The sequence below is a fragment of the Bactrocera oleae genome, chromosome 3, assembly GCF_042242935.1.
Source record: "Bactrocera oleae isolate idBacOlea1 chromosome 3, idBacOlea1, whole genome shotgun sequence".
NCBI lineage: Eukaryota > Metazoa > Arthropoda > Insecta > Diptera > Tephritidae > Bactrocera > Bactrocera oleae.
This window is the reverse complement of record NC_091537.1, coordinates 28,377,376-28,405,279: the sequence shown is the minus strand read 5'-3', so window position 1 is coordinate 28,405,279 and position 27,904 is coordinate 28,377,376. Positions and strand designations below refer to the sequence as shown.

At 41.3% G+C, this 27,904-nt stretch overlaps 1 protein-coding gene across 1 annotated transcript; it reads right to left on the bottom strand.

The window, feature by feature from the left end:
• Positions 1-306: 306 nt before the first annotated feature.
• Positions 307-27,904, bottom strand: LOC138855928 (uncharacterized). Its single transcript, XM_070106257.1, has 2 exons — positions 27,424-27,904; positions 307-1,073 (listed from the first exon to the last, which is right to left on the bottom strand). The coding sequence occupies exons 1-2, from the start codon at positions 27,902-27,904 to the stop codon at positions 355-357; spliced, it is 1,200 nt and encodes a 399-aa protein (XP_069962358.1). The 3' UTR covers positions 307-354.

The following is a 27,904-nucleotide window of genomic DNA, read 5'->3' as shown; positions in this document are numbered from 1 at the left end:
GCCCTATATAACTAATATAAAGATTTTCGAACTTCCAGTTGATATATACCACATAAATATATCGGCCAATGTGAAAGTTTTTTTTATTTTTTTTATTTTATTAAAGGAAATACAATTATAAATAATTATACTACCTATAAAATATAACAGCACTAGCGACAAGGCCTTCAGCTGTGGGCTTAATTTTACTTGTACTTTTTTGTATGAGATTTTACTTATGAATATGTATGTACAAGTATATAGTAATACTTATGGTTATACTTAAATACTAATGTCTATGCTTTTGCTTAGAAATAAGAGGTAGCAATATATGTTAGTATAGGAAAATTGTGGTCAAATTTTATTATGGTGGTTTTAGATGAGATGCTTTAGTTGGGCTCTGGAGATGAAGTTGTAGATTTCTTTTATGTTGGCAGTTGACGGTTCTTTGAGGAGTTTCGAAGGATAAGACTCGACATAGTCCCGTCTTATATGACGAAAGGTTAGACATATGTTCAGTATGTGTTCTACAGAATTTGTTGGACTGTTGCATAGCCGGCAGCCAGGCGTTATGTTGCGGTCCAGAATATGTTGGTGCGTTAAGATGGTGTGTCCTAAACGGAGTCGTGTAAAAATTTTTATCTCCGGGATGCTGCATGTAGAGGAGTATACTGCTTTTCTTAGTTCGGGGTTAACGAGCCGGTAACGGTTGTCGTAAGTATACCATTCCGCTTTAGCTTTAAGCTTTGAGAAATTTGCAACAAATCGCAAAATGTCGTTGCTTTCATTAGTTCTCACGTAAATACATGGACTAAGAGTGGCGTTTTTTGCTTCCTTATCAGCGAGTTCGTTGCCTGGAATGCCACAGTGTCCTGGAATCCACATTACTATAATTTTATTTCGGCTATCAATCAATTTGTCCCGAATTTCACTGATTAGAGGGCTGCTGTTGGATGTATTTCGAATAGCTGTAACTGTTGCAAGGCTGTCGGTACAGATAACATATTTTCCCTTGGAAGACGTGATCCATTGGATAGCTTCTTTTATTGCGTATGTGAAAGTTATTTTAATGAAATGAAAATTTGCCTTGGCCTCTATATAACTGATATGCAGGATTTTGAAACGTTCATTTGATTTTAATCCATATATACAATTATATTTATAAAATTGTTTGAAAATAAGTTCTCAAGTATACCTAGGCAATGTCAAAAACAAGAAAAAACGTTTGTTGAACCGGTGTTGTTCCTTGAGAATGATCCTTCTGTTAGACCTGGGCACCTATACTGCTTGTAGTAATATATTATTATAAGGCCGTTGGCAGGGCGTTGTCGGGATGACCTTGTTTCCAAGGCGTGCAATAACATTGTAGCCTTCTATTGAGAATTCTTCTTGAGGTAAGGCCTAGGTCTCGGCAAAGCACAGAATATCAGCGGAACAAATCAGCTTGTCTGTTCTGATATCTTCAAAATGTTGTTCAGGCTCCTTACATTTTGATAATAAATATCCAGGTGTTGTTTCGATTTTTCAGCCAAAAATCGGTAGCATATTGTCAATGCGCCTTCTGTCTTCAATCTATTAATTTGAGTTTTCGCAGACCAAATGGCTTCGGGGGAGAAAAGTGCCGATTATAGATAATCCATTGGCACTTGTGGCTCTGCTATATCCTACATATAAAGCTGATCTGCTAACTCTACCCACTAGATAAACATAAAATTGTTTGTGTGTTCCACCCTGAATTTTATGTATCGTGATGCCTTCAGCTGGAATGACCGGAAACTGTTTACGTTCTATGGTTATTTGCTCATTTCGCTTGTATTGGAATGATCGGACCACGCTCATTATTGGAGTCCAATTAAAAACTGATATATATATTTTATAGGGTCGCCGACGTTTCCTTTTGGGTGTTACAAACTTCGTAGCAAACTTAATATACCCTGTTCAGGGTATAAAAATGCAATGATTTTAGTATAATTTTCGTTGACGAGAAGATAAATATAGTAATACAACTAAGTGGGTCTATTACCTATGATATAACTTAATACAATATCAAATTTGATTGTAGTCCATGCGCAAATTCGTCGAACAATCTTTTCGCTACATTTCTTCATATGAAATTTTGACAACACCTGAAGATTTTTTTTGGTTTTGATCCTTGCACGTTGCAAGAGTACAAAATGTTCTTTTACACTCAAACTTAGCCATTCCTTACTTGTTTTTAATTTAAAATGTTCTGTTTCCGATGGGCTTCATCCTACTATAATGTTTTTAGTTTTCAAAAATTATCTGCCCTGATCTAAAATGTCAATGTACAATTTTTTATACTCTCAAACCCTAATAAAACCTAAAAGAAATTCGATATCCTTGGAAAGTTGAATCTTTCTTCAACGTTTTAGTCCCTTAAAAAGAAATTATTCAAACCCAAATAGGAAACTAAAGCTCTTTTATGGCAACTCTGAATTAACCTATGTAATGAGCAGATATGTTAGTGTATGACCACTGCGTATTTACTTACTGCACTTAATTGCCAATGTTGTGAAGGTTAATGGCCTGGTGAGAAACGTCTGCACGACGGTAGGTAGTGCAAATCTTTCGTGCGTATCTCTATGTGAAAAATTCTAGTGAAATACAGTAATCAGCGGACCCTATTTTTTTCAATTGGTTCTAATTGATGATGTCTCTGAGAATGTCACTTTACATGTGAAATTTAATACCTGATAGTCTACTGGAATGACGGAAATGCTCTTACTTTTCTGATGCAAATTCAATGCAGTGAGCAACAGGACACTGAAATGATCCAAATCGACAGCAGATGTCAGTAGATAATTTTGGCATAGGTATATCGTGTAATCAAACAAGTTTGTCTTGCAGTATGTTGTCGATGGGAGATAAACACATTTAAATTTACTCTGTATGTAATATGTACTTTGTATCCTGGAATAAATAAATAAATAAATTATCTATGTAACAAGAGTGACAACAAACTACTTCCTTCGGCAAGACATCAGTTTTGCAATCCGCAATTTAGTAAAAATTTAACTATAGAGACCTGCACAACATAACAACACCAATCGTCAGGCTTTTGACGTGTTGTTTGAAAATCAAAGTGTACGGCATTCATTCTCAATTCATTAATTCCTGTCGCAATCAACAGTATACCATTCGAAATTGCTAATAAGTTTATATAAAACAGAGTGAAAATATCTTTTTTACAGTAGCTAATAAAAAACGCTTTTATAATTATTGGTGTTGTAATCAAACCCCAAAAATATTGCAGAGTAAGAAACTAAGTAAAACCCAGAAAAAGCATTAGCTTCGGTTGCACCTTCACAAATACAAAGGTAAAGACACCTCGTCAAATGAAAAAGTTTTTCATGCAAACACTTTACTCCGATCGTTCAGTTAATACGGCATCTATATACTATAGTCATCCGATCTTCACAATTTCTTTGGAGATTGGATTATTGCCTTAAATATTAATACATGCCAAATTTCGTGAAGATACCTCGTCAAATGAAAGAGTTTTTCATACAAGCACTACATTCCGGTTGTTCAGTTTGTATGCCAGCTATATGCCAATATCGGCCGTTCCGACAAATGAGTAGCTTCTAAGTGATAAAAGGACTGGTGCAAAAGATAAGATTAAGATCCATAGATTAAAAACTGTGGGACTAGCTTGTACATATACAGACAGACGGAATGAAAATGAAGCGAACTTTATGGAATATTAAAATATATATCTTCTAAAGACCGTTATTCCTAAAATATCAAATACCAAGAAAGGGTTGAAATTATGGTTATAATTTCATCTTAGTAAAATCGTTTCTGCATATAACGTTTTGAAGGTTACTCACAAGACGTGTCGTCGCACATAATAACTATCACAAAAACTAACTCTCAGATACAAGTAATAAAGGACGTGGACAGTGAATAAATATAATTTCATTAGCTTTGAAATCAATGAAGGTTTACATAGTTCAAGGATACTTCTCTGTTTGATCAGTATACGGTGTTTCCACCGAAAAGCCCATAAAAAACTTTTATTTTTTAAAAAACGCTTCGATAAGTGATTTGCATTCGCGGATTTCTTTCAAAGCGGCTTATGATCTATCAAATAATAATTTTGTTCTCCAAACCGTTGTTTGTATCACCTAAAGCTAATAGAGAGAGATATAGAGGTTGTATATATATTGCTTATTGCGAATTATTTACCGAAAATATCTGTCAATCTGTGAGATATATTATTGAAATTCGGATTTATTCCTTTTATGACAATAGTAATTGTGTACATAAAAAATGCGTTGAATCAGGAGAATACTTTCTAAAGCCCCCATATTACCTCATATAAGGATTTTAGGACTTCTGGTTGATTTTATAAAGCATATATCGAATATCATGTGATTCATCTTAATAAAAAGAGTGTTTTTCTAATCACAGTGTATTTATGTGCCTAAAATGAATATAATTTTAAGAAACTTGCTCTAGCACCAATATAACTATATCAGGATTTACAAGCATCCGGCTGACTTTAGTCTTTATACAAGTATATAGGTGGTGGTATGTGAGGAATCTCAATATTTCTGAGAGAACATAAATCAGCGACAATGGGATGAATACTAGATAGTAGATAGGAACTAAATACTTAATATAAGATTTTTAAATTTCCGGTTGGTTTTGTACCGCATATATCAGCCAATATGTGAGATATTTTAACAAAATTAACGCATCGTATATAATTGGATATAGGCTAAAAATATGTAAAATTGGTCTACTTGATCCCAACTTCCTCATAATATATATAATGATTTTATTCTAACCAACCTTTGCCCATCCCTTTCTCTGCCTCTAATAAACCCTATTTAATGATTTCCGAATTTCTACCTGACTTTAAGCCGTTTATGTTGGCCAAAATGTGATATTTTAATGAAATAAAATAGACAAGTTATTTTAAAAATTATGTGGATTAGGGCTGAATGTGAATTGAGTCTAGAACTTGGTCCAAAACTCATATCCCTGGTAAATATTAATAATGATTCTCGAACCATCGATCCTTTGGTTGACTTTTCCACATCAATTCAATACATTAAATTTAGCTCCTTCGGTTGAGTTTATGTCACATATTTCTCAATTGAGGATGATTTTACTCGTAAAATTATTTTCAACGACACGAAATAAATTACAAATATAATAAAACTAAGTTAGTCTATAACCCATAATAAGTTAATAAGATACAAATGTGATTGTTATCCAGTTACGATTTTGGTGAATAATGAATCATAATACCTCGAACAGGGTATATTAAGTTTGCCACGATGTTTGTAACAGCCATGAGGAAACATCGGAGACCCTGTAAAATGTATGTATAAATGAAATGAGCTGAGTCGATTTAGCCATGTCCGTTTGTCTGTATATACGCGAACTATTAATTCAGTTTTTGAGATATCGACCTCAAATTTTGCACACGTTCTTTTCTCCCGGAAAAGCTGAACGATCGAAATCAAAGGCTTGCATGGGAAACTTTTTCATTTGGCCAAAGATATGTTCATGAAATCTGACATAGATTAATACCTAGGGAAACAAGTAAGGAAGGGCTAAGTTCGGATGTAACCGAACATTTTATACTCTCGCAAAGTCAAATGGTATACTCGTTTGAGATTTCTTTGTGGATTGGCTGATATTTTCGGTAGAAGGTCAAGTATAGGCACTGGGGTCCACATATTTAGTACTTAGGGGCTTTGGTTCGATTTAGACAATTTTTGGTCACAAGGTGGCATACTCTAAATGTATTATTCACGCAAATTTTTACCCCGATATAATCATTGTTGCTTGATATGCATAGTGGAAAGTGAAAGAATCAGATAGAATTTAAAATGGTGTTATATGGGAAATAGGCGTGTTGTGTTTTGGCGGTTCCTAGTCATCTCATACCATCCCAGAGATAAAATTTAATGTCTCTGGCGTGTTTAGTGCTTGATTTATCGCGCTTTTAGTATTTTTTAACAGTACCGTTAAGTTTGCTTCCAGTGAATTTTATTATTATAGCATTAGCGGTTTAGGAGATATGCACATTAAACCTATTAGAGGCGGGACCACGCCCAATTTTATAAAAATAATTTTAACTGCAGATGCCCCTCTCTAATGTGATCCTGTGTACCAAATAACAGTCTTGTATCTTATTGCGGAGCTTAGTTATGGCAATTTATTTGTTTTTGATTAATGGCGTTTTGTGGGCCTGGTAGTGGTCCGATTACGCCCATCTGCAATACCAACCGTCTCAAGGTACCAGGAAACATGTCTACCAAGTTTCATAAGTTAAATTCATATCTCAATTTTTACTCAAGTTAGAGCTTACACGCACGGACGGACGGACAGATAGTCACCCGGATTTCAACTCGTCTCTTCAACCTGATCATTTATATATACATAACCCTATATCTAACTCAATTAGTTTTAGGTGATACAAACAACCTTAGGTGAACAAAACTATTATACTCTGTAGCAACAGGTTGCGAGAGTATAAAAATGTAATTGTTCGGATAACCATAACATACAGCTCCCACACAAACTGAACAGTCGGAATGAAGTTCTTGTAAAGCATCTTTTGTATTTGTTAAGGGTATTGTAGATTCGTTGCAATAAAAGTTAACGTTGTTTCTTGGTAATATAAAGTTTTGCCAACAACTTACACCCGAACGTAGCTCTTCCTTACTTGTTTTAAATTGTTTTTCCTATTGTGCATAGTTCCGTGTTCATGACATTATATTTATTTTCCATACAAATTTATTAGTCAAACACGAATTCAACTTTTTCGTTGCATATTTTAATTCATTACAATTCGCCTGTAATTGAGGTTACCAATCTCATGTGTTACTATGTTAACAACAATCCATTATGTTTGCGCTGCCAAGAAAAAAATATAACTTTTTATTTTCTCTAATGGTACTTATATGGAAATGTCAATTAAAGTGATTTTAAAATATGCAATGTAATTAACTATTGCATCATTGCTTGTGGATGTTAATAATGTCAATTTCCATAGCCACATTAATTAATTAATTGATGGACTAACTGCTATGACATTACATTTAATACAAAGGCAGACCAACTCGATATAGGAGACAATGAAAAAATACTTTAATAAAAGAATTATTTAAACTGATAAATTTATTCGCAAATATGGTGGTGAAAAAAAACAATACCTTAAATATGTGGTGAAATTTGAAGTGGTCATTAAATGTCGGTACATACATATAAATATATTTATACAGTACATGGACCCACTAAATAAATCTCAGTCTGGAATGTGATCTTCTTTTACCACTCGTAATTGTCTATATCCACAAAAGGTCTTCAGAGGTTTCGATGATCCATTTTAATTTTTATACTCACGCAATTTGTTGCTACAGAGTATAATAGTTTTGTTCACTTAACAGTTGTTTGTGTCACCTAAAACTAATCGAGTTAGATATAGAGTTATATATATATAAATGAACGGGTTGAAATCCGGGTGACTGTCTGTCCGTCCGTCCGTGCAAGCTGTAACTTGAGTAAAAATTGAGATATCTTTATGAAAATTGGTAGACATGTTTCTTGGTACCGTAGGACGGTTGGTATTGCAGATGGGCGTAATCGGACCAGTGCCACGCCCACAAAACGATGTTAATCAAAAACAAATAAATTGCATAACGGTACTGTTAAAAAATACTAAAAGCGCGATAAACCAAACACTAAACAAGTCAGAGTCATTACATTTTATCTCTGGAATGGTATGAGATGTCTTTTTAGGAACCGCGTACAAAATTAGTCAGTGGGCGTGGCACCACCCACTTTTAAGTGAAAACCCATATCTTTGGATCCGCTTAACCCATTTCAACCAAATTCGGTACATAACATTCTTCTCATATTTCTATGTTATAGTGAATTGGGCGAAATCGGACTACAACCAAGCCTACTTTCCATATAACGCCTTTTTAAATTATATTTTATTCTTTCACTTTCCAGAATGCAAACCAAGCAACAATGATTGTATCGGGGTAAAACTTTACGCGAATAATGCGTTTAAAGTATGCCACCTGGGGACAAAAATTGTCTAAATTTAATCAAAACTGTTCAAGCCCCTAGGTATGAATATGTGTGTGGTAGTTGAACGCACTAAATGCCTCGGTCATCGTTTTCCTCATTTTGTAGCATAAGTCCACAAACCAATGACAGGCACTTTATTTACGTGTGCTTATCGGTGGCAGTGGCCGCAAAATGTGGGGAAATTGTTTGCGATCGTTAATTTGTTATTACTTATGTTAACGGTTCTCTTTCTGTGTGTGTGTGTGGTCTATTAACACTTTCCACTTTTCTATTACGCCTGTATTATGATGGGTTAGGCGCAACTGTAACAGAAATTCGATTTGTGGGAAATTAGTGGAATTTAACTGTGGTATATCTACATACAAATTTCAATAGCTGTGGCATTTGAGTTATTTCATGTATTTTATGTGAAAATTTACGAAGCCAATAGTTTGCCATACTTGTATATTATATAATTGACGGGCTGACATGTTCGTATCGCTTTCAAGAAAAACAAATTTTTCGCGAATAATAGATTTTATTATTCAATATTGTTGCCAGCGATTGATGTCTACATAAGATCCGACGCTGTTGGTAATGTAAGAATAGTCACGAAATGCTTGTGTTCGATGCTTAGGAATCACTAACAGTTTTTTCGATGTCCAAAATCCTCATTCGAAATTGTAACTACTCGAACGACGGTGATGTCGTCTAAATATTGTTCTATTTACAGTCAGTATATATAATGATATGCTGATTCTCATGAATTGCTTATTTCATAAACACTTTTTTTATTTACAAATACAAAGAGGCTATTATACATGTCAACAAAATATAATACTATCAACGTTCCGTGCAGATCATACAGAGCCGTGTTCAGGGTTTAAGAAGGACTATTATAACATTTACGTTTGCTTTTACGCAAGTGTTGTTGGATTGTGAATTTCTACTAGCATGATCAAATTAATTATATTATCAGGATAATATTTGCCGCGGAAAGTTGCAGTAAATCAATGAAAAAAGCGCAACTGAATTGCATACGCGTCAGAGGACATGTTAGCGCAGTATTGCATCGCGAATGCCATCAGCTGGTTGAAACAATAGGAAAAGTTTGCTCGATTCGCTACTCTCCAAAAATAGGTGAATCGAAGGAAGATATCTTCAATTTTCATTCGGCATAAAACGAGCATGTTAACAAAACGAAAATAGTTTCGTTTCAGGTGCTCGGCTCAGCCTTTGTTCTAGTGACACTAAATAACAGTTAAATTTCGGGTTCTGAAGGCTCAACCAGGCTTTTAAACTTTTACCGAAACTTTCAGACTGTTTGTACTAATTTCCTGGATTAAAGTTGTTGCAGGTGAGCATTAGTGCTTTACAGACCACTCATTGTAATCACATGAGCCCCTTTAGTATAGACTTATATCACAAGGTATAAGTACAACAAAATAAATTCCCTCAATTAAATTACAATATATCACTTAACATTACGCTCATTTAGCTTTCGTTGTTTGACAAAAACTAGAAAAAATTTCATCGCCGGCACCACAACTGAACGTTATGCAACTGCATCGCAGCCTTCAGGCTAACTAAAGCGTCAATAAAAATGTAATTAGTTTCCATTGTTATGAATAAAGTTGGCTCATCAAAATTTTATATGAATTTCCTTACACGCATCAATGACAATAAAAACTGAAAAATTAACAACGTAGGCGTTATGAGCTCAATGTTTGCAAACACAGCAACGAAACTTTTAATGGTAATTTACCGGTGTGTGTTTATATTCACATCATTCCTCGTTTACGTGGTATGGAAAATTAACACATCGGTTTTGTAGGTATTTATTGCGAGGAAGGTCGTAAAACCAGTTTAAGTGTTACAATTTAATATTTCGTAAATAGAGAAAATACTGTGTGCTATTACTATTACCATATAAGTCAATTATTATTATATTAACTTATTATTATTAAACTTCTAATAATTGTTCATAAATTTCCTTTGCTTAATAACCTTTCATAACAAAGAATTTAATCACTGCGCGATATTCAACTTTTTCCTAATTAAAAAATACTCTTACACGTCAACTTCAAATAAGTTGTATAATTAACAGGATTACTTGTATCTTTGCATGTGTTCTCACGACAGATGTACTTGAGAAAAAAAAAATTGGAGCTAATAGTACTATTTCTTGGTAAGACCAACCAACTTTTCAACCAACCTGTATATATATAATATATAGTTCCCTTTGAACAAATATATTTAGCTCCTCCTTCGACACTATGAAAACGGATAAAAACGGATGATAACCCTGTCCTCTCCCCATACAACGGTTATGTTGAAAACTACGAAATAAGTACGTCAGAAGCAATAAATTTCACATGTTACATAGTACGGAAGAGCTTCATAGGAGGCGGTATAAAAATTGGAAAATGGGCGTGGTAACTCACCTAATCGCAGTGCCTATTTCTGACTTAACACATATCTGGCTTCAAAACGTTTATGTAGGTCGAAATGTCTGACTTTTTAATTATTTTAAGTCGATTTCTTAACCATAATATGGAGATGTAGAGCAGGTTCGTCTCCACGCGGTGCATCCTGGGTAACGCTAAATGACCTGCGACCTTCACGGCCTCTTCTTGAACTCCTACGGATTTGACCTTTACTCGGCACGGACATAGCTTGGACTCTTAGATGGATCGGTTTGAACCCAGGGCTGGTGGTCGTGGTATTCTGTCACCTGAGTATGCAGGGGTGACACCCTGCAGAAATGGCTGATGGGTTAATGCCAAGGCCGCCTCCGTCCCGTTAAAACCATGGCAGGCCTCAGAGTACGTTCCCCTCCTGTCATCATTAAGTTGGTGTGGTAGGTGTTTGTTGAGATGACTCCTTCTTTGCGCTGGTCGGCTCTAACCGCACTGCCTCATAAGGGTGTGCGTCAACCCTCGCCTTGGCCTCGTAACCGAGACAACCTTGGGCCCATTTAAAGGCGACTACCTTTCCAGCAGACGGATAGCGGCTCTGAGTTGGGACCCAATTACAATGAATGCTAACAACTTTATAACCAAGGACGAGGGAGGAAGCGGGTCGACCTCTTCAAAAATGGACAGTTCCCTGGGGGGGCACCCTCACCTATGTGGACGAAACCGTCTCCGCCTAAGGGTGAGAAGAAAAATTCCGGGGGTGCCCGGCTTACCATCACTAGGGGCGGTAACGCGGGGGGAGTGGGCAGGAATCTGCCGACTGACACCTAAGGCAGGGCAGTAGTGCACGGCGGAATCGCCAGCACTAGCAGAGGAACCTCTGTTAAGTACATGGGGGGCGCGGGGCCCTCAGCGAAAGCTAAGGGTTCCGGGGGGAAACGCCTGACCACAGCTAAAAAGCTGTAGTCGGACCCACGGCTGGCTATCAAGATTTTGGAGCGTTACGGTGGCAAGCAGGCTGACCAGAAATCTGATCAGCATGCTAGCACACTTGAGTGGGCCAAAAGGGTGCTAAGCGACGTCAATGACAGGAAAGTGGGGCCGAGCGAACCCCACACCTCGATGAAGCGACAGAGGTCGCAGTAGGGGGAATCCTCCTTCGGCAAGAAGCCTCGAGTCAAAGCGGCACCGATGTTTAGCGAAATCGCTAAACTCGCAAGCTCAATTGAGCTCGGGGTATACGATAGCAGCAGGGGAGATGGAGCCATCTCCCATGATGAGTGGAAGCGGGTAGCAGGTGCTGTCTCCGCTGTGGTCATGAAGGTGGTCAGGGGAAGCACTGGACCACTTCCTAGATGTGAAAGGGCCGGGTGGAACCTCGGCTTACACAAACTTATAAGGTGTGCCGACGAACGGTCGGCATTCCTTTATAAGAAGGCGGTAGCAGGGTGGGGGAAGTATGGAAGGAGCAAGGCTCGAGGCGTTGGCCAAATCGGATCTTCCGATGCGATCTCGTGCTCGTGTCTGGCTTCCGGCCGAACCCTCTACCCCGACCGAAATTGAAGAGATATTGCGGTACTCTCAAGATTGGAAAGTGGTTGTGCTGAGCGCTGATACTCCTAAACAAGGATTTCCTCGCTCCTCTCAGCATTGCAAAGGGGGCCATAAGCTATGGCTTCGAGAGGGTCGTCCTCAGGATTCTCCCAACTGAAGCCAGGGCTGATGGCTCGTTGCCACCAGCTGAGGTGGAAGAGAGTGGGAGAGTGACCCACTCTAAAATGGACATCGACCCCATCCTCTCGGATACGGTGAGCACGGAGGGCGGATCGTCAGGCGATGATGGATCCGTCTTCAGTCTCGACCGCCTGTTCGAGGTTGCTGGGGTCGATAGTACGGATGATGGTGCGGAACTCGCACTAATGGAGAGGAGTTTGGAGGATGAGGATCCTCCAAATTAACCTCTAGCACTCAAAGGTGGCCTCCGCCGATCTAGTGCTTCGTCTAGGACGGGACGAAGCCGACGTTGTTCTTAGCCAGGAACCGTGGCTGAGCAGAAACGGTATCTCTGGTCTAAGGACAAAGAGCCACAAGCTCCTGGCGGCAAACAGTACAGGTAGAACCAGAGTCTGATTGTTGAACTTAACGTTTTTCTTTTACCTAATTTCAGCAACGAGGATGTCGTCGCTGCTAGACTGGAGGACAGCGCTGAAGAACTCTGTCTTGTCTCAGCCTACATGCCGCACGACGGCGAGGTGGAGCTACCTCCGTAAATGCTGAGAAGAGCTCTGGCAGAGGCCAGGCGCAAAGGGGCCGGAGTCTTAATAGGCTCGGATGCTAACTCAAGGCACACCGTCTGAGGAAGCTCAGACATTAACGCAAGAGGTGAGTCACTTTTTGATTTTATTTGTACTGTAGATCTTTCTATATGTAATAGGGGGAACAGCCCTACCTTTGTGACTGCTAGCAGGGCGGAAGTCCTTGACGTTACGCTAGCCTCTAGGGAAATCGCTCCCTTGATTTCGGAATGGAGGGTTCTAGACGACCATTCATTCTCGGATCATAAATATATTGGTTTCAGCTTAAAAGCCTCACGCCCGAGCTCAAAACCTATAGAAATTTTAGGAATACCAACTGGGTCCTGTACTGCAGGAAGCTTCGATTAGCTCTTCCACTCGCATCCGACAAGGATTTGATCCTATCGGCGGATGCGGTCGATGAGCTCGTCGAGATTTTAAGCACTGTTAGTAGAACTACTCTTCACAGCTCCTGTCCTCTGATAACTCAAAACGGCTAACGGAGATCAGATCTTCGAGCAGAAGACTTTTTAACAAAGCCCGTAAAAGCGGCTCTAGTGACGACTGGGCGTTGTACAAGGCCGGACTGGCCATCTACAAGTCCGAGTTGAAGAAAGCCAAGAGAACTTCGTGGAGAGCCTTCTGCGGTAGTGTAGAGGGCTGTCATGAGTCCTCACGATTCAGGCGCATTCTTGCAAAAAATTCTACTCCAGTGGGGTATCAAAAAAATGCAGATAGTAATTGGACAACGAGTAGCGAGGAGTCGTTGAAACTACTCCTGGATGCTGAAATCACTTTGCTGAAGAAGTGCCACTGGGGGAGCTGCAGGAGGGCTGTACAGCCTTCTTTGACCTTCTGGACGATCGTCACCTTACCTGGGCGTTGAAATCCTTCAAACCCTTTAAGTCCCCGGTGCCCGATGGCATTATTCCAGCGCAATTACAGCGTACGATTAAGATGTCATTGAGCTGGCTGGCCCCCATCTGCGCGAACTGTGTCAGATTAGGCCACGTTCGAAGGTCTGGAGACAGGTTAAGGTTACTTTCATTCCGAAGGCCGGCAAAAACTCTCACGTCGGTGCAAAAGATTTCAGACCCATCAGCCTATCCTCGTTTCTGTTGAAAACATTAGAGAGGCTTATGGATCTGTACATTAGGAGCAGAATACCGAGGGGTAAACTGTTACGGGCGCAGCATGCATACTTATATCAAAGGCAGGTCTGGGCACCTTTCTCGACATCGAGGGGGCCTTCAACAATGTGCGACCAGAGGCAGTGGTTAGAGCCCTCGAAAAGTTTGAGGTGGAATCTAACCTCAAGCACCTTATTTTTAGTCTTCTTTGTGACAGAACTGTCGCAACGGAGTGGGGTGGTGCCAAGACAACCAGAAAAGTGAATAGGGGAACTCCGGAGGGGGGAGTACTCTCCCCACTGCTCTGGATAATGGTGGTAAACGACCTACTTATAGAACTCGAGACGCAAGGCTGTCGGGTGACAGCCTACGCTGGTGATATGGTTCTTATGGTTAAAGGAAACTTCCTGAATATCATCTACGAGCTCACCGAGGGATATCTGAACGTGGTATCTAGCTGGGCGAATAGATGCGGCCTAGCCGTCAACCCAAGTAAAACCGAAATCGTTTTATTTACCAGGAGGAGGTATAAGATACCAAATGTGCCTCTCCCCTCCTTCGGGGGTTCACTTCTTCAACCTGCTGAGAAAGTGAAATACCTAGGGCTCATCCTCGATAGAAAACTTTCCTGGAGGCCAAACATTCAGGAGAGAGTTAAGAAGGCATCGGTCGCCTTATACTGCTGCAAAGGGGCTATAGGGAAAAGGTGGGGACTCTCACCTAAGGTGGTGTTCTGGCTCTACAAAACCGTAGTTAAGCCAATAATGTTCTATGGTGTGTTCGTCTGGTAGAGGGCGCTCGAAAGGTCCAAACTGGCTAAAAAGCTTGAGAGGGTCCAAAGAGCGGCGCTCATCGGAATCTCCGGTGCACTGCCGACCACACCTACAATAGCTCTTAATGCTATTTTAAACATAGCACCTGTGGACATTGCCGGTAGGTGCATTGCCGCGAAGTGTGCTCTAAGGCTCAGGGAAGCTGGGCTTTTGAAGAGATCCGAACAAGGACACTCCGAAATTCTTTCCTCCTTCAGCGGCATTCCGGAAAATATAGATCACTGCGTCACTGAGGCCACTCGAGGCGGCTCCTTCTCCGCTCATATTCCAACGAGGGACATGTGGATGGGAAGAAGCCGCTGGAGAAGAGGCGCGGTGGGCTTTTTCACGAATGGATCGAGGCTAGGAGGGAAGGTTGGAGGGGGGGGTTTCTGCAAGCAGCTCTCCGTCAGTCTTAGCTTCAGGCTACCGGATCACTGTATGGTTTTTCAGGCGGAAGTGGCTGCTATCAAGGTGGCGTTAGAAGTACTGCTGCGTAGTGCCGCCTCGTTTGTAGAAGTGAGCATCCACTCCGATAGTAGGGCGGCAATACTAGCTTTGAGCGCGCGTACCGTGCAATCAAAGCTAGTTAAGGAGTGTCCGTCCTCTTTAGAGATAGCGTCTGGCTATTTCAACATCAGGCTCGTTTGGGTGCCTGGTCACAGCGGAATCGCTGGAAACTGCAAAGCCGATGAGCTAGCCAGGGGGGGCACCTTTGCCCCGCTCACATCGGAATGGGATCGGGTTGGATCTCCGTTAGCGTCTTGCGCTCTAGCTTTGGCTCAATGGACGTCGCGTGCACTCAGCAGACGCTGGTCGACGACTAGGTCCTGTGCGACCGCGATATCCTTCTGGCCAAGAGTGGATCGCAGGAGGTCGGGAGAACTTCTCGCCCTGAGAAAAGTGCATCTCGCCACTATGGTAGGAGTTCTCACTGGACACTGTCCAATGGGCACTCATGCGGTACGGCTTGGTGTACTACCCGATGCTAGTTGCCAAAGTTGCATGGAGGAGGCCGAGGTGGTATCATCCCGGCACTTTCTCCTCCAATGTCCGGCTTTTGCTAGGCTGCGATTGAAATATCTCGGCAATCACACTTTTGGCGGACCTGAATACTTATCCGAAATGGATATTGGCCGTCTTAACAAGTTTGTCGTAAGCACAAAGCGTCGCGTCGACTTGTAGGGGTATTTTGATCTATATTATAGGATATTTGTAGGTATCACAACGGACCGGCGTCATAAGCTGTCCAAGTGAGACCCTTTCTGGGATCGACCTCCTAACCTAACCTAACCATAATATGGTTAAGCGTTGAATGTGAATGAAATTGATCGTTAACCATAACCTTATATCCCTTATATACTAATTTCCGATTCTATGGTTGTGGTTTTCCTCATATATTCTTCTTAATAAATTAAGGCCTTTTGGTTGAGTTTATATAACTTTTATCTAATTTATAAGTTATCAAACATGATAGTTATCCGTTTTATGGATTCTTTACCTTTGAACCTTAGACAATACGGAAATATTAAATGTTCGGTCGCACCCGAATTTAGTACTACCTTACTTGTTTATATTGAAACATTTTACACAATTAAAACTAAAAACTATAAAATCGACTTTCATTAGGCTGCTTTAACCATTTCCTAACTTAATAAATCTTACTGTAATATTAGTGAACATTTTCACTACTAAAAAAAATATGATTTAACGTCACCAGCAACACCAGTACTATAAATACAAACAACTTATAATGCTGGTTTTCAAATATCGTTGCAAATCGTAGTAATATTTAAACATTCAATATTAAATACATTCATTTTGTGAAAGCCTTTCAGCATTTCTGCATTAAAGTGAAATAATTACATATACAGTTATTTCAATTACAAATTCTGACGCAAATGCCAACCAATTCAAAAGTGGCAGCCAACAACACCTGCAGTTCACGCTTAACGGTAATTTATATATAACATATATAGAAATATGCGTCATTACATATTTATTAAGATATACAATACATAAATACATATTTATATGGTTATTTATGGGGATGTAATGTTATTTCGCTTAAATGTGTGTATTTACTCGTTTGTACGAAATATTTCAATTTCAACATACCCACCAGGAACTTTTTGAATGAAATTAGCAAAAACAAGTAAGGAAGGGCTAAGTTCGGATGTAACCGAACATTTCATACTCTCGCAAAGTCAAATGGTATACTCGTTTGAGATTTCTTTGTGGATTGACTGATATTTTCGGTAGAAGGTCAACTATAGGTACTGGGGTCCACATATTTAGTACTTAGGGGTTTGAACAGTTTTGGTTCGATTTAGACAATTTTTGGAAGCAAGGTGGCATACTTTAATTGCATTATTCACGCAATGTTTTACCCCGATATAATCATTGTGGCTTGATTTGCATACTGAAAAGTGAAAACATCAGATAGAATTTAAAATGCTGTGATATGAGAAATAGGCGTGGTTGTAATCCGATTTCGCCCATTTTCGTACTATAATATAGAAATATGAAAGGAACGTTATGCACCAACCGTCTCACGGTACCAAGAAACATGTCTACCAAGTTTCTTAAAGATATCTCAATTTTTACTCAAGTTAGAGCTTGCACGGACGGACGGACGGACAGACAGTCACCCGGATTTCAACTCGTCTCTTCATCCTGATCATTTATATATATATAACCCTATATCTAACTCGATTAGTTTTAGGTGATACAAACAACCGTTAGGTGAACAAAACTATTATACTCTGTAGCAACAGGTTGCGAGATTATAACAAATAAGGAAGATATAAGTTCGGGTGTAACCGAACACTTTATACTCTTGCAACGGGCAAGAATCAAAACCGGCGAAATAACGAAAATCCTTTATGTAGTATATGGGAGATTGGGTAGTTAATGGACCAATTTCACATATTTTCGGCATTAAACTATAATATACACATATCATACGTTGAGTTAGTTTTGATAAGATATCGTACACATGGAGCAACATATACGGTATAAAGTGATGGGAGATAGGGGATATATTGACCCGAATTTAGCTATTTTTGGAATTACTATAAAGGTGAGCGGTGCCACGCCCATTGTATAATTTTTGCATTGGCTCCTATTGAAATTAATTGCACCATCCTATGTGTAAAACTTAAAGTCTCTAATTTGTTTATTTAATGAGTTATCGCACTTTTAGTAGTTTTAATCAAAACCGTTATATGGAGAGTGAGCGGGGTTATCAGCCGATTTCATCCATTTTAACACCCTTATGAAGGGCGGGGCCACGCCCACTTTTAAAAATAAAGTTTAAACTGCATACTCCCCTTCCCAATGTAATTCGCTGTACAAAATAACAGTCTTGTATCTTATTGTGGAGCTTAGTTATGTCAATTTAATTGTTTTCGATTAATGGAGTTTTTTGGCGGAGACAGACGGACGGACAGACAGACAGACATCAGGATTTCAAATAGGCTCGTCATCCTGATCATTTATATATACATAACTCCTTATTTATCTCGATTAGTTTTAGTAACAACATGTTGCATTGGTATAAAAATATTACGAAATAGTTCATTCATTCATCATTCGATAAAATCGTGAATGGATTACAATGAAATTTGGTATTTTATTAAGTTATATTATAGGTCGTAGACTCACTTAGTTTTGATTTTATATTTTGCTTCACGTCAGCTAAAACTATAATAAAAACATCTTCAAATGAGAGATACGTATGTGGTATTAACTCGACCGAAGAGGCTAAACTTAATGTTTTGAGTTGATGTGGAAAACGTCAAATTCATTATACAAGTATTAGAGATAAGAGGCTTAGATCAAGGTTTAGACTAATTCCATTCTCATTCAGCGCTAAACTACATACTTTTTAAGAAAATTTGTCCACTTAATTGCACTTAAATGTCACACATTTTGACGAAGCTAAACGGTTAAAAGACAGGTGGAAAGACGGAAATCATTTTATTGGGTATATTGGGGATAGAGAAAGTCTTGGATTAATTTTGACATTGCTCAGGTATACTTGATAAAAAATTTTCAAGTAATTTTATATATTATATACTTGTGTATAATTCACATACAGAGCAACATATTCGTCAAAGGCCTTGTTAGAAAAACAAAAATCATTATACAAGTATGTATGTTATTATATGGGAGTTGGGGATAGTATCAACTCGATTTTATCTAGTTTTGACAATACCACATACGATTAACATGTCACCTATTAAAAAATGCACCCTGGCTTTCATTAAGGTACCTCATATACAAGGCGAAAATAATGTTAAATGTGAGGAGAGCATGTGTTGGCCGAACGTCAATTCCAGAATTGGTTTGCAAAATTTCGGTTGGTTTGCAAATGTCTAACGTGACCGTTCACGTTACACAATGGAAAAAATGTGTTTAAATTGCACTAAAAAAACAAAACAACTTAGTGAACGAACTAATAGAACAGGACTGACTAATTCCTTACAGATGCTGAAACGCATTCAAGTTAACTGCCACGTTAATATGAAGTCTGTCTATCCTTTTGATGTAAATATCAACACACGTGGATACCTGATTTAGGGTATTTTTACCTGGTTTACATGTATTTGTGTTCCATTCCAGCTAGCATTAGTTAGTAAATATGTGGAAAAATTGATAAATTAATATTTGGTTTGCCTGTATTTTGGACCCATACTTGTTTGTTGTACATTTGCGAAGATAACTCGATATATATTGTATATTCTTGCGATTTGCATAGTGGTATATCATATATATTAATTCTCCCTCCTCATATAATTTCTTTTTAATTTCTCGACTAAAAATATTCAGTTTAGTATTCGGTGCTCAATAATGTTGCCTGTTTATAATATGGTCTTGGTCGACATACATTTTGCTACCGTGACACGTCGCTGTGGTTTTACAAATGCTTAATATTTTCAAACCTGAAGATTTTGTCCTGCCAGCTTTTGTTCTCCAGACATGTTACCGATTTCGTTATGGTGGACCAAGTTACTTGTAGAAAAAACATTCGATTTGTATTCCTTCAATAGCATTCAGTTTCAGATATTTTATATTTTGCATTGTTCAATGTCGTTGCATGTACTTTAGTTTTTAGCGGGCAGGTGTAATTCGTAAACGAGGACGATAAAGTGATATGCAATCCATGAATATGAAATATTTCCTCAAAGTTTTACATGAAGCTAAAAAGTAAAAATAAACACCTTCCGCCCGCGATTAAAATCGAGTAAAACGATATATTCGAAAGAATTTTAGTAGCCCACAGATTGCAAAGGAATAAAATCCAAGCAAAATTGGATGGCGCATTTTTTGCGGTATGGGTGTGCTGCTTAAAGCGGACAGGGAGGCAGGCACAGGGAAAAAAAAATACAGAATGAATGTCAGCGATGAACAAACAGTGGACAAAAAGCTTGAACTGGGCGAACAATAAATAAAGTCGTGGACAAAGCGAGGAACACACACACACGCACATACCCATAAGTATACACAAACATAGACATAAATCAGCGGAAATGCCTTGAACAAAATGCGTAACAACAACAAAAACCGTGAAGGCAATCTTCAGAAGCAGCAGGACGTCAGATACTACAACAAAAATAACAACAACAGCGGTAGATTCAACAAATAGCGCGATATCAACCAGCGACCAGCAATCAAATGAAACATCATCAAAACAAGGCAAAGCCGCAAAAAAGGGCCGTTTAACCATTGAAGCGTCACAACAACAACACCACAAGCAACAACCAAACAAATGCGGCTACCTCAAGGGCGAAAAGCAATAATTTTTCTGTGCAAAACAAAATGTGCCGTACGAAATGAAATGAGTGCAATGAGCCACAGTGCTGGCAATATATGTGCGCTATGCTGATGCGCCAGAAAATATGCTACGCAAACCAATACATCAAATAAGAAAACCAAAAAAAAAGAACCGAAAAAATCACTATAATTCGGTGCATGCTAAAAAACTCTGATTTCGATGTTGGGCAGATAAGGAAAACAAGCAAAAGAAAAGAAGCGCTAAAAAAGCGGAACAAGAAAAACACACAAAGACATCACCAACAAATAGATTTATGTCAACAATTTTTATGTTTGCGGTATCACGTTTCAAAGTAGGGCTCAACATGTTACGCGAGCGCGTGAAATTCGCTGCAACATTTACAAATTGTCGAAATATAAATGCTAACTACATATAGTATAGGTGTGTGTATATATACTGCGCTATTACAGTTTTCATGTGGGCGTCCTCGGCAATTTAACGCCAACTTCGCAACGAAATCACATCTGCCATTTGTTGCTTTTTTTTTGGCTTTTCGAAGTTACCGACATAAGGTTTTGAATTAATGGCGAGATTTATTGGCAGATGTCTTAAGTTTGGATTGTGATCTTTGTTTATCGCAAACGTAAATTACTTTTTGAATTTTTCCTCGAGTTGCTATTAATATTTGGAATTGAAATTGATTGCAATGCGTAATTGTATACAAATTTGTGTGAATACAAGTATAATATATTTAAGCGAATGTGACTGCTAGTGACCCACATATATTGGGGTCACAAATATGAGTAGATCTCTTGGTAAAATAAATTGATAACTTACTTTTTGCATATACACAGTGCAGATATATGTAGTGAATGCAATTATTGCCGTCACCGATTTGCCACACATCTACTCGATATATTATATTGGTGCGCTGCTCTTTTGGCAAAGCATGTGAGTTGTAAAATTTCTAATTTAAGTGTAGAATCACTTTCACCGATGCTACTAAGATTTGTTTCAGAGATTGTGAATGTCTCAAATGTGAAACAAATGTATTGGTTTTAAAATCTTAAGACTTTAAAAGTCCCATGTATTTCGGTATAGTGAAAAGTGGCGCATTAAAGCTCTAGAACAGGTGCAACATGGTGTCTGCTGGGGTAATGCGCGCTAGGAAAACTATCTCAAAAAAGGCTCTGGAAGATATCTTTGATATCCAGCCAATTTATGTCGTTTGACCTAAGCTCAGTGTTACCCCGGGCATGGTATCACATTCGAGCTGTTTAAGGAACCATGGGAAGATAAACACACCTTTTTCAGAGTAGAGTATGGACCAATTGTATAGTTATTGACGGTACCAATGGCGAAGTTTATGTATTCTGTTTTAAATTGTGAAATAGGAACCGGAGCAGGCTTCTTCTGTAAATCCCTGAACCCGAAGTAGCTTTAAATTAAACGACTACGATTCAGTCTTTAATGTCAAAATGTACTAACAGAAGGTACCAAATTAGATTATAGAAAGAACTATAATGTCGACAATGTGATTCGTTCTGGGGATGTAATTATCTTAAGATGTCCAAAACCATTTGCTCCTTCAACAGTTGTTGTTAGCAATGGAAGTTAGAGAAACACCAAAATTTTGGAACACTTGCAGCAAAGATCATACCCCTAAAGTACTCTATGATAGTGTTCATAATGCACAGACCAAAACGCTTTTACTTTAAGCAAGGAGGGAACTAAGCAACATTGTAGAAGTCATCAAAGGGTATTTACCGTATTTTTAAGGTCATACATTCTGGAGCTTATATATATAGTTTTTACTGGTGCAAACGTGTGCTTTACACATAGTTAAATGAGTTTCTCTTTAATTCTTTAATCGTTTTTGATCAATTAGTTCACGGCCGCGCACCTCTGCCAAACGTATAAAAGTGATTTGGATACAATCGATTCTGAAACCGAATTGAATGATCTCTAAATGGTCAAAAAGGTCTGTCCTGTCTGCCGGACAGACAGACAATTACAAAAGAGAGACTGCCTACATCTTCAGGTTTTTAGTATAATATTATATATGAATGATTATACATGTCGAGGAGAAGGTAATTCTATTTGTGAAATGCGAAGAGTGTGGCTAAGACACTTGAAGAACAAGTTCAAAGATATTTGCGAGCAGAAAATACCTTCAGCTGTAGGAAGCAAATGAAATACTCTATTATTATATGCACTGTGGATGGCAGTTCAAGCAAAAAAAAAAGAAATCAACCAATCAAAAACTGTCACAAATGTTATTTTTAGTACAAAATCTTATCTTTCGCCGTTTAGCTGAACCCAATCGGACTTATACAACGCGAGATACAGATAAATAGCGCCATCTATAGGTTAGGTTAGGTTAGGTTAGGTTAGCGGGTCGATCCTAAGAAGGATCACACTTGGACAGCTTAAACGCCGGTCCGTTGTGGTACCCAAAACTCCTATGAGCCGGATCAATAGACCCTTACATGTCGACAAAGCGCTTTGTGCCTATGACAAACTTGTTGAGATGGCCAATATCTGTTTCGGCCAGATCTTCTGGACCGCCAAAAATATGTTTGCCGAGATGTTTCAATCTCAACCTAGCAAAAGCCGGACAATGGAGGAGAAAGTGCCGGGATGTTTCCACTTCACCCTCCTCCATACAGCTTTGACAACTGCCATCGGGTAGTATTCTAAGCCACACCGCATGAGTTCCCATTGGACAGTGCCCAGTGAGAACTCCTACCATGGCGGCGAGGTGAACTTTGTTCAAGGCGAGAAGATCCCCCGACCTCCTGCGCTCCACTCTCGGCCAGAAGGATCGCGCAGTCGCGCAGGAGCTGGTCGCCGACCAGCGTCTGCTGAGCTCCTGCGAGGTCCATTGGTCCAGAGCGAGAATGCAAGACGTTAGTGGAGAATCAACTCGATCCCATTCCGATGTGAGCGGGGCAAGGGTACCCCCCCTGGCCAGCTCATCGGCCTTGCAATTCCCAGCGATTCCGCTGTGACCAGGCACCCAAACGAGCCTGACATTGAAGTAGCCTGATGCTAATTCTAGCGAGGACAGACACTCTTTGACTAGCTTTGAATGCACGGTTCGCGCACTCAGGGCTTGTATTGCCGCTCTGCTGTCGGAGTGAATGCTCACCTCTCTAAACGAAGCTACACTACGTAACAGTACTTCTACCGCCACCTTGATCGCGGCCACTTCCGCCTGAAAAACGCTACAGGGGTCCGGTAGCCTGAAGCAAAGATTGACGGAGAGCTCTTTACAGAAAACCCCCCCTCCAACTTTCCCTCCTAGCTTCGACCCATCCGTGAAAAAACTCACCGCGCCTCTTCTCCAGCGGCTTCTTCCCCTCCACATCTCCCTCGTCGGGATATGAGCAGAGAAAAAGCCGCCTCGAGAGGCCTCTGTGACGCAGTGATCCAAATTTTCAGGAATGCAGGTGAAGGAGGAAAGAATTTCGGAGTGTCCTTGTTCGGATCTCTTCAACAGCCCAGCTTCCCTGAGCCTTAGAGCACACCTCGCAGCAATGCACCTACCAGCAATGTCCACGGGTGCTATATTTAATATAGCGTTGAGAGCTATCGTTGGTGTGGTTCGCAGTGCACCGGAGATTCCGATGAGCGCCGCTCTTTGGACTCGCTCAAGCTTTTTAGCCAGGGTAGTCTTTTCGAGCGCCTTCCATCAGACGAACACACCATAGAACAGTATTGGCTTGACTACGGTTTCGTAGAGCCAGAACAACACCTTTGGTGAGAGTTTTCCTTTTCCCTATAGCTCCCCTGCAGCAGTATAAGGCGACCGATGCCTTCTTGACTCTCTCCTCGATGTTCGGCCTCCAAGAAAGCTTTCTATCCAGGATGAGCCCTAGGTATTTCACCTTATCAACAGGTTGACGACGTGAACCCCCGAAGGAGGGGAGAGGCACATTTGGGATCTTATACCTCTTAGTGAATTAAACCATTTCGGTTTTACTTGGGTTGACGGCTAGGCCGCTTCTGTTTGCCCAGTTGGATACCACGTTTAGGTACCCTTCGGTGAGCTCATAGACGGTATTCAGGAATTTACCTTTAACCATAAGAACCACATCATCAGCATAGGCTATCACTCGACAGCCTTGCTCCTCGAGTTCTATAAGTAGGTCGTTTAAAACCAAGATCCAGAGCAGAGGGGAGAGTACTCCTCCTTGCGGAGTTCCGCTATTTACCTTTCTGGTTGACTTAGCACTACCCCACTCCGCTACGACAGTTCTGTCGCAGAGAAGACTGAAAATGAGGTGTTTGAGGTTCGATTCCACTTCAAACTTTTCGAGGGCTTTAACCACTGCCTCTGGCCGAACGTTATTGAAGGCCCCTCGATGTCGAAAAAGGTGCCCACTGCAAATTCCTTTTGCAATAGCGCTGTCTCCAGCCAAGACACTACATCATGCAAAGCAGTGTCGACCGACCTGCCCTTGATATAGGCATGCTGCGCTCGTAAAAGTTTACCCCTCGGTATTCTGCACCTGATGTACAGATCCATAAGTCTCTCCAGCGTTTTCAACAAAAACGAGGATAGGCTGATGGGTCTGAAATCTTTTGCACCGACATGAGAGCTTTTACCGGCCTTCGGAATGAACGCAACCTTAACCTGTCTCCAGGCCTTCGGGACATGGCCCAGTCTAACACAGTTCGCGTAGATAGGGGCCAGCCAGCTGCATGACACCTTAACCGTTCGCTGTAGTTGCGCCGGTATGATGCCATCAGGACCCGGGGACTTGAAGGGCTTAAAAGATTTCAGCGCCCAGGTAAGATGACGCTCATCCAGAAGGTCCAAGAAGGCTGTACAGCCTTCCTGAAGCTCCCCCAGTGGCACTTCTTTAGCAAAGCGATTTCGTGGAAAATGAGCATCTAGGAGTAACCTCAGCGACTCCATGCTACTCGTAGTCCACCCGCTATCTGCATTTCTTAGATACCCCACCGGAGTAGGATTTTTCGCAAGAATGCGTCTAAACCTTGAGGACTCGTGACAACCCTCTACACTGTCGCAGAAGGCTTTCCACGAAGCCCTCTTGGCTTTCTTCAAGTCGGACTTGTAAATGGCCAATCCGGCCTTGTACAACGCCCAGTCGTCGCTAGAGCCACTTTTACGGGCTTTATTGAAGAGTCGTCTACTCGAAGATCTGATCTCCGTTAGCTCCGAAGTCCACCAAGGGGGTTTCCCTCTACTTTTCTGAGTTTTCAGAGGACAGGAGCTTTCAAGAGCAGATCTGCTGACAGAGCTGAAAACCTCGACGAGCTCCTCAATCGCGTCCGCAGATAGGATCGAATCCCTGTCAGGCGCGGTTGGGAGAGCTGATCGAAGCTTCCTGCAATACAGGACCCAATTGATATTCCTGAAGTTTCTGTAGGTTCTATGCTTCGGGCGCGAGGCGTCCAAGCTGAACCCAATATATTTATGATCTAAAAAGGAGTGGTCGTCTAGAACTCTCCATTTCGAGATCAAGGGAGCAATTTCCCTAGAGGCTAGCGTGACATCAAGGACTTCCGCCCTGCTAGCTGTCACAAAAGTAGGGCAGTTTCCCCTATTACAGATAAAAAGGTCTACATCACAAATAAAATCAAAAAGTGACTCACCTCTTGCGTTTGTGTCCGAGCTCCCCCAGACGGTGTGCCTTGAATTGGCATCCGAGCCTATAATAACCGCGGCTCCTTTGCGTCTGGCCTCTGCCAGAGCCATCCTCAGCAAGTTCGGTGGTGGTTCCACCTCGTCGTCGTGCGGCATGTAGGCTGAGACAAGCCAGATTTCCCTAGCACTGTCCTCCAGCCTAGCGGTGACGACGTCCTCGTTGCTGAAATTAGGTAAAAGAAAAACGTTAAGTTCATTTCTGACCAACAGGCAGGCTCTGGTTCTACCTGTGCTGCTTGCCGCCAGGAGCTTATGGCTATTTATCCTTAGTCCAGATATCCCATAGCTACTCAGCCACGGTTCCTGGATAAGGACAACGTCGGCTTCGTCCCTTCCTAGACGAAGCACTAGATCGGCGGAGGCCGCCTTTGAGTGCTGGAGGTTAATTTGGAGGATCTTCATCCTTCAAACTCCTCTCCAGCAGTGCGAGTTCCGCACCATCGTCCATATCGTCGACGCCAGCCTCCTCGAACAGATGCTCGAGACTGTAGACGGATCCGCCATCACTTGACGATCCGCCCCCCGTGCTCACCGCGTCCGAGAGGACAGGGTCGACGTCCATTTTCGAGAGGGGAACTTTCCCACTCTCTTCCACCCCCGCAGGAGGCAGCGGGCTATCCGCCCTGGCTTCTGTTGGGAGCGTCTTGAGAACGACTCTCTCGAAGCTATAGCTTATGGCCCCCTTTGTGACACTGAGAGGACGAGGGACTCCTTGTTCAGGAGTATCAGCGCTTGCCGATATGGTGCCTCGGTCCTCTCCAGCCTGATCACCCTCCAGTCTTGCGTGGGGAGAGATAGGTTGCAGTACCGCAACATCTCTTCAATTTCGGCCGGAAGCCAGACCCGAGCCCGAGGCCGCATCGGGAGATCCGATTTGACCACCGCCTCGAGCCTTGCTCATTTCCACACCTCCCCTACCCTGGCTACCGCCTCCTTGTGAAGGAGAGCCGACCGCTCGTCGGCACACCAAATGAGTTTGTGAATGCCGAGGTTCCACCCAGCGCTTTCACATCTAGGGGGTGGTCCAGGGCTTCCCCTGACCACCTTCATGAAAACAGCGGAGATAGCAGCCGCTACCCGCTTCCACTCGTCATGGGAGATGGCTCCATCTCCTCTGCTTCGGTCGTACACCCCAAGCTCCACTGAGCTTGCGAGTTTAGCGATTTCGCTAAACATAGGTGCGGGTCCGACCCGAGGCTTTTTGCCGAGGGAGGATTCCCCCTCCTGCGATCTTTGCCGCTTTATTGAGGTTTGGGGCCCGCTCGGCCCCACTTTACCGTCGCCCACGTCGCTCAGCACCTTTTTGGACCACTCCAGTGTGCCAGCCTGCTGGTCAGATTTCTGATCAGCCTGCTTGTCACCGTAGCGCTCCAAAATCTTGGCAGCCAGTCGACGATCAGACTTCAGCTTTTTAGCTGCAGTCACTCGCTTCCCCACCGGGCCCTTAGCGCTCGCCGAGGACCCCGTGACCCCCATGAACTTAGCAGAGGTTTCTCTGTTAGTGCTGGCAATTCCGCCTCGCACTTCCGCCCCACCCCGGGTTGCCGTCGGCAGACTCCTGCCGACTCCCCCTACCTTACCGCCCCCCGTGACGGTAAGCCAGGCACCCCCTGGATTACCTTTCTCACCCTTAACCGGGGACGATTTCGTTTCCTTCGGTGAAAGTGTCCCCCCCAGGGAACCGTCCGCTACAGCGGAGGTCGGTTTCGACCCGCTTCCTCCCTCGTCCTTAGTGTTTATGTTTGTGTTTGTCTGCAT